Raw genomic sequence first — 12,669 nt, forward strand, 5'->3', positions numbered from 1 at the left:
TTCAACATGGGGATTGAAACTGAGATAGCCATCTTGTAGCCCGTGTCCGAAAACCTATCTGTCTACCTCCTTACGGCCGAGTTCGGCCTCCATTCGTAGTTATCAGCAATTTTAAAAGAAAATACGCCAGGAATGCGTCCTTATCCCAGGAATGCGTTCTTATCCGACAATACAGCCACCCGCGGCGAGGCTTTGGTTTTTTACCAATCAGCTCCAACCAGCTCAGCTTTAACCAATCAGCTTATCTGACACAATCCGACGAGTCTGTCTTCTGAACGCTGATTGGCTTGAGTGTGACGTCATCGCTATGCCATCATACAGTAGGTGCCGTAGAGAGTATCAACATAGTACCAATATGTTAAATAGTTTTAAATACTTTTTCGCGAATTGTGCACTTCTGGCACCAGTTTTAAAAAGAAAATGAAAAATAATAATGTCAAAATGAAAAACAACGATATCTTCATATTTCACGAAGGTGGCCCTTTTCCTTTAAATGTTAATGGTGACTAGCACGGCCCATGAAAAATAACGAACACAAAAATAAGCGTTTATTGGCAACGGTAACAACGTGGTAGTGCCGAAGTTGCAGTGATTGTTTTTAATATCATATGCCTCATGCTGTCACGCACACATACAATACTGTCAAACTCAAATGGCTGGTAGTGACTCATCAGTAAGGTGCGACGCGGAAAATAACAAAAAAGGCTAGTTCACAACGCATGCGAACCATTTTGAGGTGCCTTCCGGAGTCTACACAATGCAGGGAAACACTGTGTGCTGACATTGTCTCAGACACTTCTCAACACGCCACTCGCTATTGATGGTTACAGTTCAACACGTTTTGATTCTTTTAAGAATCCGGTTTGCCAAAAAGGATATCTAGTGCAATAAACATCGGCACTTTTATGTACTACACTTGCAATCTAAAAAGCAACAGGAATAGGATGCACAGCTGCAACATTCAGAGCTTCGACGGTTCTTGATATGCATTAATCAATCATTAGTCGAAATAGTGGTCCTATTATGTGATATCTACTTTCAAGTAACTAATCCAACATCAGTACCTAATTACATTTCCAATTCTAACTTGTCTACATCTTCACAAACGTTTCACAGTCCACATTATTTCGTATTCCCTTGCGTCCTTTGTCAACATTGTCCACCTCCATATTTGTATCTCCGATCCGCTCATCACTGCGCCACCTAAATAGGCACCACGATGACTGGTGGCGGCGGCGGCGGCGGCGGCGGGCCGTGGCCTCCTCCGCCGCCTCCGGCGTTCAGCACAATGATCTGCGGCGGCGGAGGTCCGTGCCCGCCTCCGTGCCCGCCACCGTGCCCTCCGCCGTGCCCTCCGCCATGCCCTCCGACGTGCACGTGCACGACAGCGCCGGGCGGCTCGGGTGGCGGCTCGTGCGGCGGCTCGTGCGGCCCGTGGTGCACGTGCACGGCTACCAGCGGGCCCTCGGGCTCCTCCTCCTCCGGGGGCTTGATGATGATCGGGGTAATGATGCCGCTGAAATGGACACATTATGTCTAGTTAGTAGGAGATCGGTCAGGGAGAAGTGGGTTTTAACGCGTGAAATTTATGAATTGAAATTGCGTTATATATTTATTGTCATGGGCGCAAAATGACCTGTGCAGTTGGCGCGCCCTAAAGCACCGATACACAACAACAACAATATCTATCGTCGTCCGTCGGTAATTTTAGCGTTTGAAATCGATATCGATAGGATTTGTTTACGTTTACCCACCCACATTGCAATGCTTCTCGGCTTTCTTATAAGTGTAAAAATACTGCTAGATTGGGCCTTGATCGTTGGGCATGTGAAGTTAACCGTAAGATAAGATCACATAGCAAGCCACAAAAGTCCGTTCGTGTGTTGAGTTTGCTTGCGATGGACTATGAAATTCCAACAACACTTTTGATTGCAGAGGAGAAAATGAAATGCGCTGTGTTTTTATTGTTTAGTTCATGTAAGTTATTTGCTCTGGCTGTTTATTGCCCTACTGTTATTGAGCAAATGCCTCTGGTGGTCCCTGCCCAAGGTGAAAGGCGGATGATGCAAATGCCAAAATAAATGGCTGAGAAATCGTTTTGTTTTTGCAATTTGGATGCATTACCAAAGACACTAACTTATACCAATATTAGGTAATCGTTTTGTTTTTGCAATTTGCATGCACTACCAAAGACACTTACTTATACCAATATTAGGTTCTCATAAGGAGATGTGAACCCCCACACCCCTCCCTTATGCAGTGACTGTCAGTGGCAAATATAATCGAGGTAATTTTCCTCAATTTCCCGATGTCGATCCCTAAGCGCAGTTTCTTGCCGTCCATCGCTTTGCAAGCGCCACCTACATCAGTTGGCGACCCACTGCCCTGTGCAGCGACATCTGAACCCCGAACCCAACCAACCTGGGTCGACCATTGCACTCCCTTACACTGTCGACCTAGAAATTTTTATTGATAATTTGGATAACAAGCTGATAAGGTATTGGGAAGGTGGGCATCATAACAACTATCGCCTTCATGCGATTCATTTGGTAATTCCGAGCACCAACGTGCTCGAGCTGCTTAATTTCTAACAATTACGGGTCATTGACCGGACCTGGAAGGTCAACCGATGACCTAGGACCTTAAAATTTGGTATCATCGGCTTCCTCTCCTGACGGGCAACACGCTCGATTTTCCGCGTAGCTCTAGCTTGATCAGGGGCTAAACGCGAGGGGGGGGGGGGTCGTACCAACTTGTGCTGCCGTCGAAGGACGCAAAATGGCCTGTGCCGGCGAGGGTTAACAGAAGGTTTCTATGCTATATATATTTTTTCAATGTTGAGCCGTGAGCGTTCATCTATCTCTTTGATGTTCTATGCCGCGTCCCCTAACTTTAAAAGTAAACTTTTCATGAAGTCATAGAAGTGAGTTGCGCTTCGCGATGAAATATTCTTGGTATAGGTGGTTGCGCCAATAAAGTGTATAATTTGTTTATGCATGAAACAAATCAATGCAATTTGGGACAATGGATTTTTAGAAATAAACAATAGAGAAAAAAGTTGACCTCTACAGGACATTTAAATCATGGTAAAACCAAATTAATGTTTGCCAGTGCTCTGGCGAGGAACATGATTGAAGGTAACATGAAGGTAACATGATTGAACATGATTGAAGGTAATTGAAGGTAAAAAAAGGTAACTTTGCATTAATTTTGCTGTAGACTCGAGGAATAAGGTCAATGTAAGACCAAATTGTTTATTTTCTAAACAGAATTTAAGCGTCGAGTGAAGGTTAACTTTTTCCCTATTTTCTCGCTTTAACATTCATGATGTTCCTCGTAAGAGCGCTCCAAAGATTAACCTTTTATTCTTATTTCGTTTTTTTCCTTATTCAATCCTCGGCCCTCGCTTATAACAATTATTTTTAACCACACTTTTACAATAAGAACAAAATTAGCCCAACGTTAGTGCCCATAGTGGGAGCAACGGAATGAAAAAAGACAATAAAACAGCCACACTTTTCTGTCATAAGGCTGTAGTATTTTTACGAGAACGCTGCCAAAATCTTGGCACAAACCCATGGTCATTTGTTATGATGCTGTTTAAAGTTTCTTTTTTTTAAAGCTCATATGCGCCTCCCTCTGCGTTACGTTAACCGCTCAGATGCTAAAAACTGCGCCACTCTCTCCCCGCGCTACTCAACTCACCCTCCAAGGAAGAAGCCGTCGGCCACCGAGATGGCACCCAGCGCCACGAGCAGTAGCACCTGTCCGACAGACGTCCATACAATGTCAGATATCATCAGCTGTAGTGCAACTGGGCAATCGACAATAGTTTCGGGCTACCTATCCGTTATGTTAATCGATAATTTAATTCGGCATTGCAGTTCAGTTACTCTTTCATTTCTGATCCAATGCATCCGGAAATAAGTGATCATGTCAAATGTTAAAAAAAAAACTTTAATTTTTATCGCTCATCATCTTTTAGAAATGATATCGCAAATAATGCATTGTTATTTTAAAAAATCGCTAACCTATTATGAATAAGAATATCCAAGCATCTATGTGTCACAGAAAGTAGCACGGTTTACGATAAAAACAGCTAAACTGGATGCATGTGTCATATTGGGCTGATGCGGTGCGACTTACCAGCCGCGTCATGGCTGGAGCCTGGGGGGCCACTGCGCTCCTCGTTTGGGCGGCCGGGCCTTTATATGGCGTGACTGTACACTAATGAATGCGGTATCGGACAACAAAAAACTGTAACACGTGCAAACAAAATGGCGATACCATAAATGGCAGACGGTTCTTGAAACCGCGTTTCCTATCTAGAATGCTGTAGTGGCGCATTGGTTTATCAGTAGTGGCAACTTAGAACATGGTGTGATTAGCAATTGTCTGGTTGTCAATGGTCAGGTAGGACATACACTTCATAGAATATTTACCTGGGCAATAGAAGTTTAGACAGCGGCTTTCATTTCAGCAGTCTTGCCATGAAAGAGACTATAAAGGGGGCTAAATTTTCAGCAGCATTTTTCAGAAATAGAGGCTATGTCTTTGTCAGTATTAGTGTCATGGGACAGACATGGTTTGTCAATGTTCTTGTCATGAGGCGGACGATGTTAATTGATTGTGTCCATTCATCTAGTGTAGCAGATGCTTCCTGCCCATCGGTGCACATTGACATTACACTCACAACTTACACGTTTCTCTCCTCAGGCTGTCAAGGACATAACATTTCCAAACTATGGCAAGGATTCCGCTGTTCTGTAGGTAAGCTTCACAAGTTGTTCTGGGTGTCATCTTCTAGTTTATTCATTTGTTTGTCGCGGCTGAATGAATCATCTGGTATGGGCAGTTTTCCATGTTTACCTCATAAACAACGGTATTAGTGGTGTGTTGATCACACGCTGTACAACCCTGACCGCTTTTTTAACCGTTTTCCGTGTGAAGTAGGTCACTTCTGCTTTCATTACATAATTGCAGCTTCGTCTGAATGACTAATGACAGGAAGCCGATTTCTATTTACCTCTCATGCAACAAATAGCAAATGAAATGAGACGAAACGCCAGCAGTTGATCATTCAGCTTCGTTCAGTTGGTCATTCATTCAGTATAATTCATTGGTCATTCATTCAGTATAATTCATTGGTCATTCATTCCTTGGCCATTCATTTAGGGTCATTCTAGCATATTTTAGCTGATACACTTGACCTCAACTTAATCTGTGGTGATGAAATTAAGATAGGTACCTTATATTTATTTTGTTTAAACTTTACAGTTGTCTCAATGGTATCGTTTGGTTACTGGAAATGGTTGTGACCGGAGTCTTTCACTTACCGTTGTTGGGCTGACAATTAACCCGCGCCCCGCTGGGCTATTCAGCCATACGCGCCCTGCTGGGGGGGGGGGGGGCAGATTCTGCCCCCCCTGTCTAACTTCCGAACCGATGGTCGTAGAAAGACGGGGAAAACGGCAATCGAAAGCTCTCAACAAGGCGGATCTTAAGAGCCCAATTTTTTTTTGCTTAAGTAGGTCAGAGGTCAGGTCAAGGTCAGGTCAAGGGTACAAAATGCAAGTTTCTACAGTATCGGCCTTGCACCGTAGTTGCCGAAGAATGGACTGAGACTGATTGCCCAAAACGTGTTCTTGACTACCAAGACAATATTCGTTGCATACAATGTCATTCAAAGGTCAAGGTCAAGGTCAGGTCAGGTCAGGTCAGGTCAGGTCACCAAAAACAAAATATAGAAAAGGGCATGTGCGACACATGTTTTATGGGTCATTTTGCTCATATAATTCAATAGGCACACTCAATAAGTGATATGGACCACCTCTGAATGAATTTCAGGTCGAGGCCAGGTCAAGGTCAGGTCAAGTGAGGTCAAATTTTGAAGTTTGTTTTGAAGGCCTAAAAAGGTGTCTATCTGATGCAGTTTTTCACGGCGAACCGAATGGTGCTCTTTTTGGTTCCGTACAAGGTCTAAAACTTCCAAAAAATCATTTTTTTCAAAAAATTTGTGTGTCGTGACGTCATAAAGTTTTGAATAGCTCCCACATTTTTGAACCGATTCTTCTAAAAATTGGTATGTAGGTGCACATAGACCACTTCCTCTGACATATATTCCGTTTTTTTCGATACACTCAAAATTCTGGATTTTATAATTATTTTCCCAAAAAAAAGTCAGTTTAAAAAAAAATGGAACAAAATCCAAAATTTTCAAAAAACCGAGACAGCCATTTGATAGACAAAGTAGAGTCACGTACAACCTTTTTTGTTACGTCTTGATTCCTTTAAAAATGAAGATGTCAGCGGCGTTTGAAATTTTGCCGTTTTTGAGGCGAAAATGGCGAACATGACGTCTTAAAACGTCAATTTCTCAAAAAAATTTCCGACAGATTTCGCTCAAATTTTCAGGGAACGTGTCAAATTGATGTATGATAAGGTACCGAAAGTTTGACGTCGCTGGCGTAACGCGTTTAGAAGTTATTGGCGAAAAACGGGAGGGGGGCAGATTCTGCCCCTCCCCAGCGGGGCGCGGGTTAACTCGTTGATCATCCGAGATTCGAAATACTGAAAGGGACGTATGTGGTGGATGCAGTATAAGCAATAAATGATAATATATGCTGTTTTTTTTTTTTGGTTCGGGAATAACTCGAAAACGAATAGACTCTTGTAAGTACTAATTGTAATATTTTCCCGAATATATCGGTTCCTTAATTGCTTTCAAATAGTCAAATAGTCACACGGCTTTAACAGATATACCTAATGGCCGCCCCATACTGGAACTCGCATGCGTGTTGCGGGTTTTTGGGTTTTCGGGTTTCTTCAAAATTGAACAATACAATCTATGCTGAGTGACCCACACTACCATCTAACAAGCGAGTCTGCATGTTCTTAGCTTGCGAGCCACCTTGAATCGCATTCCAAAAGTTGATTTTGAGTCAACTTTCGATTTTCCTCGCTGCGAGGTCTGCGAGTTCTGCGAGGTTCGCGGGTTTTTCGCTGGAGTCGAATTTTGGTTCGTTACGCTGGTGTTGCGACTACATGTAATTTATCAGGAGTATGAAAATAACCTCTTGCTCATATCTGAAGGAATTAAAAAATTAAAGACCAATATATATTCGGGCGTGGCCCTTCCTCAGTGGTACAGTGTTACAATGGAACAAGCTTGTTCCATTGTAACACTGTACCACTGAGGAAGGGCCACGCCCGAATATATATTGGTCTTTAATTTTTTAATTCCTTCAGATTGAGCAAGAGGTTATTTTTCATACTCCTGATAATCTTATCAACAATGCTCAACTCAACGTTTCAATACCTGAAATCATACATGTAATTTTCTGAAGGTGTACCGGCTTCACTGCAATCATGAAGTTTCCATGAGGGAACGGTCTAATCACTCTATAAATCAGTATCATGCCAGCAAACTCAAAACCTGCAAACTCGTAACCCGCATGCGAGGTCCAGTGTGGGGCGGCCTTAAGTTTGCGTTCCATCCCTGACTGATCCCATGCCAGTCAGGGGGGGGGGGTGCCCCCCAATAGTTTTTTTTCGCGATAGCTCGGAGCACTCCGGAGATAGAGAGCTGAAACTTTGCATACCTGACCTTTGCTTCGATCCAGAGCTTTTTACACCAACTGAATTTTCAGTTCAGGTCAGGTCACTGACCTATGACGTCATAAGTAAATCTCTGCGGTCTGCGCGGTCGTGAAGTGTCTCAAATTCGCAACGCCCTCAGTGCCAGAGGAGCTTTCACACGGAGGTGAAACTTGCAGTACCTAGTATGCTTTTGGATTTTTCCTAAAGCTCACATGGGCCCAATCTTTAAAGGTTGTGCTACCAAATGGCGTACTATCATTCCACCCCACTCTATTTACGGCACCCTATTCACGCAATCTTATAAAGAGAATAGTATGGTAAGTCTATTCACGCCATTTTGCCCACAGTACAAATCAACGCCAGCAGGAAACACGCAACGTGATTGGTCAATGTCTTGTCGCCGTCGCTATTGGAAATTATGCGTACTGTTTGCGAACAGCAAAAGTTATGTGTTTCAATTTTTATGGGGCATTTATTTCTTTTAGAGACAGACATATGTGTAATGAATAAGTTATTTATGGAAAACGTGATAGCAAACTATGGAAAACACAAACATGCTTGAAGAATTCTCCTGAAAAGTGGATTGCCGACCAAATAAATTTCAGCGAGGGCATTCTCGCGCTCAGAAATTCGAGTGAATAAAGTGTTTCTTCTACTTATCATTTGCATTTATTTGCTGTTAAGGCATTGCAATAAACTTGTTAAAGAATTATTTAAATAGTCATTTAATTATAGCTCGGCTACTGTTTCAGTAATTTAAGTAATGCCGTTGACAATGAAGCTCCTACAATTTGAGCATCAGGATATCGTACATTAACTGGATCAATTCAAGATATAGCTTATTTTCCTTCTTGTCATAAGCTCTTGACATTTTCCTTCTTGAAGATAAACTACTAAAATTCGAAGACAACGTACATGAACTGCATTAGGTCAAGTTACAGCTTATTTTCCTTCTTATTCAAGCATAGGTACCTGTTACCTAACCTAAAGCTAAAAAGCAATTCCTCAAAAGATTGAAGAACCCAGTCTACATATCAAAGCATATCAAGAAAAATACTCGGCTCAGAAGTCAGATCGAGATGCAGAAAGAGAAGAAACAACACATTGATCCGTAACTGTGCCAGACAGAAAGTGAGGAGATACGAATAGTGAGTAGGAATTAACAAATTTTTTGACAAACTAAGGTATATCATCATTAATTTAAATATCTAATCAGAAGCCATGAAGTGCCCGTTATTTGTGTCATACGTGAGACGTGAGAATAGGCTAAAGATCCATACCGATTCTATAATGCAGTGGCTGCCGAAAATCTATGATGGTTACTGGTGCTAAAATCTTCTTAAAAAATCCCCTTTTAATTTGAAAAATAAATCCATATAACGATGACCACTCGTTTTTATGTGTTTTAGTGTGCATTTAGTTCCTGAAAATACGTATTTTGAAATTGATCGTTGTCTGTATAATAGGTAAGCATCATTATAATGAACCTGAGTTAATATGTGGAGGATGTATTAATCTTAAAAATATCATAACGTAAAATATTGCATATTTATATCATAAAAACATTGAATTTATCTTAAATGAATTAAACTGTCTGAGAAGCTCGTCAGAGTACGCCACAAATTCTGGCGTGAAATAGGTGCCGACGATGCCGCAATCAGCTGATTATTGTTTGTGTTTTGAGATGTGCACAGCTGCTCACGGCTGAAATCATTCTACGGCACATCCAAAACTGGCGGTTACCAAAACCGTAAAGAGCGTGCCGTGTTTTCGATTTCACAGAGCTTTATAAGATTGCGTACTATATATCCAGCCTTAGAGTGCTGCCATATCCATTTCACGGCGTTTATAAGATTGGGCCCTGGGGTCAGGACTCAGGTCAGTCACGTGAATTCACCATTATAAGGCATTGGGGAAATATGGAAACTGTTATTTTAACGTCGGGAATGATCTAAAACTGGCTCAGGCACACGCAGTCGTGATTTCATGGACCCCTTGCAAGGTGTCCGATACTTTATTTTTGCATTGTTGACCTTGCGTGACGTCAACTTCATAAGAGATTTTCGTCAATAACTTCCGACCAAATTGAGCTAGCGAGTCGGGAAAGCCACCAATGGACTTGGGAGGACCTGCCGAATTGAATGACATGCTACATGTTTTCCTTCAACCAACTTCGTGACCTGAGGGGCTCTGCCCTGACCTTGAGCCGAGGTCAACACCTAAGTTCACCTCACCCGAACAAGAAGCATACCATTCGACGCGCCCGACAAGGCAAACACGATAATGCCAAAATCGCGTCTCTGCGTGTATTTTTGGCGAAGTTTAAACCCGTGCCTTGGACCACTTGACCTGACCAATTGCTGCGTCTCGTAACGGCGCAGACGCCCTTTTTCTTCCACGAGGCTTCAATAAAGATGAAACGGCGAGGGTATCGTACCCCCCTCGGCCGGGGCTATGTAGAGAACCAATAGGTCTGGTGAGGGTTAATAAGCTCAGGGTTTGCATCACTAGTAGTAAATGAACAAAAGTACTGCTGGGTGCAGGGTGAAGCACCTCAGTGAGTCATATTGTTCACACTTTTTCAGAAGCTAATTTTTACCGATCTAGACGTGACCGTAACTGTATATAGTGGCCGCTGCACTGGTGCCGCGCCGGCGCCGCGAGTCTCTTGTTCCGGTCGAGCAGGTAATTGATGAGGTAAAACGAGCTGAATAGCCTACTCATTCTGCGAGTTGATTAAGCCGGGAGTGGAGTTCCGAGAGACGAGCCTACTCCCATTGTGTCGCCGATTCTTTTGGAGATGTTTTCGGTTCGGTGTCAGCCTTTGCTTATGGAATCGCGTGCAATCAATGCTTTGAATTGTCATCAATGTCACTTGTTTCCTTGTATTGTGTTGTATTTGACGGGGATGTCTGTGCCGTCATGGTAGTGAAATGAATGGGTTTAATAGACGGACAATTTTTCTTTTAATTGTGCATTGTGCGTGTTATGATATTAATTTTTCATACTTATTCGCAAATCAATATTTATCGCGTCGTTATTAATGCATGATGTCTCATGCCTCTACATAGTGACAAAAAAAGATCGTTTGCGATTCAGATTAGTTAATTAATTTTCTTTGCCAATTTTTATCTAAATTTTGCAGATATCTCAGTATATTGCTGAAGCTCTTAAGTTTTAACTGAATTGAAACATCTTCTCCTTAGTACAAACAAATGGTTATTAAAGTCGATGACATTTCTATTGATAGACGTCTCATTCTACTATACCTACAAAGGAAAGACATATGCCGCTTGAGAAAAAGAAAGACATATGCCGGTACTTAAGTCAGATTTTCTAAGCCTTTCTAATCGTTTAAGGCGCTCTTATGGAAAGCCCACGTAAGGACTCAATACCTATAACATTGGCCGCTTGAAATTTTCATCTGAATCTGGATTTTTCTTTCGACTCTCTATTCATTGTAAAAGTTCGATTAGTTTCTTATTTATTTATGCACTTAAAGCGATCAGACAGGCTTAAAAGAATCCGATTTTAGCATAGTTATTTCGAATACACTACGTTCACTTGATATATTCCTTCCCGGTATATTATTATGCATGAATGTTTATTATGTGGTAAATAACAGATGAGTAGCAAATAACAAACAGAATGTAACAAAAACCGAGCGTAGAAGGGTTGAAAGGTGGCTTTGGAAGGTGGTGGAAGATGTCGGAAGATGGACGGGAATAATAACAATGCTTATGCGGGGTTGCGTCTTTTCACAGTCGGGAAACAATGAGCATTGCAAACTTCAAACGGTTCACAGAACATTGCCGCGTATTGTTCATTCACCGTACCTTATACAAACCGAAAAAATAGCAATTAATTATTAGGTGCAGGAAATTCGCTTTATTACATTAAGCGTATACATTTTTGCATTATTCATTTTTGGTTCATTTTTGGTTTCATGATAGGACAGCTCCAGTAGCGGCGGAATACCCTCAGTTAGGGGGGGGGGGGCACTGCCGACTTTTGGTCCCATTCTTTCCATTCTCTCTCTCTCTCTCTCTCTCTCTCTCTCTCTCTCTCTCTCTCTCTCTCTCTCTCTCTCTCTCTCTCTCTCTCTCTCTCTCTCTCTCTCTCTCTCTCTCTCTCTCTGTCTCTCTGCCTCTCTCCCTCTCTGTCTCTCTCTCTGTCTCTCTCTCTCTCTCTCTCTCTCTCTCTCTCTCTCTCTCTCTCTCTCTCTCTCTCTCTCTCTCTCTCTCTCTCTCTCTCTCTCTCTCTCTCTCTCTCTCTCTCTCTCTCTCTCTCTTCTGTCTCGCCCTCAAACCTGTGCGAATCAATGTTATAGATCAGAAGGATATAAAGCCAGTGCATACTGCACAGTCAGTCTAGGAGTATGTAGGCTGGTTGCTGGTTCCGATACAATTATCCCTCGCATGTGTAGGGGGGGATCGGATGGACCCCCCATGGATTTTCGCGAATAACTCGCGTAAAAAGCGGCCGATCGCAACGAAACTTTCAGTACCTTCGCATTGATCAATTTTGCGCCTACCCTGAAAATTTCATGACCCTGACCCAAATGACCTTTGACCTGTGACCTCTTTTCCGAGACCATGTTTGGCCGGAATCGCAATTTCGTGTATGTCGGCTCGCATTAGCCGCGCGTTTGCAAGCTTTTCGTGGTTTCAAACGTTCAAACATGTGATTTGATGTTGCTCCCATACATAAGGGTGGGTGGCAAGGTCACCTGAAGGTCAGGTCAGGTCATTGACCTTTGGTGACCTGGGGTGACCTCGGTTCACTTTTTCGAGTTTTACATGTTTCTAGGCTAGTTTTTGGAGCTGAATTCGAATTTAGCAACCATTTGAACATTTACGAAGTAGTTTTGGTGCCTTCGTAACATGTTACGAAGCTGTCAGAGGCGGTTGACACGTACTACGAATACCCGTCACGACGCCTACTGGTTGACCTGACCTGACCTGACCCGACCTGGTCTAAATGCTTAAAGCCATCATCTGTGATCAAAACTAACACGATATTCGTGATCAGCACCCCGAAAAACCCCTTAGTAGCCACACTTTACGACTT

At 42.5% G+C, this 12,669-nt stretch overlaps 1 protein-coding gene across 1 annotated transcript; it reads right to left on the reverse strand.

Moving 5' to 3' along the window:
* Positions 1-533: 533 nt before the first annotated feature.
* Positions 534-4,168, reverse strand: LOC122383986 (wiskott-Aldrich syndrome protein homolog). Its single transcript, XM_043370890.1, has 3 exons — positions 4,147-4,168; positions 3,706-3,764; positions 534-1,516 (listed from the first exon to the last, which is right to left on the reverse strand). Exons 1-3 carry the CDS (start codon positions 4,156-4,158, stop codon positions 1,204-1,206), a joined length of 384 nt encoding a protein of 127 aa, XP_043226825.1. The 5' UTR covers positions 4,159-4,168; the 3' UTR covers positions 534-1,203.
* Between the last annotated feature and the right edge of the window lie 8,501 nt (positions 4,169-12,669).

Source organism: Amphibalanus amphitrite, unplaced genomic scaffold (genome assembly GCF_019059575.1).
Source record: "Amphibalanus amphitrite isolate SeventyFive unplaced genomic scaffold, NRLGWU_Aamphi_draft 000179F_arrow, whole genome shotgun sequence".
Taxonomy (NCBI): Eukaryota; Metazoa; Arthropoda; class Thecostraca; order Balanomorpha; family Balanidae; genus Amphibalanus; species Amphibalanus amphitrite.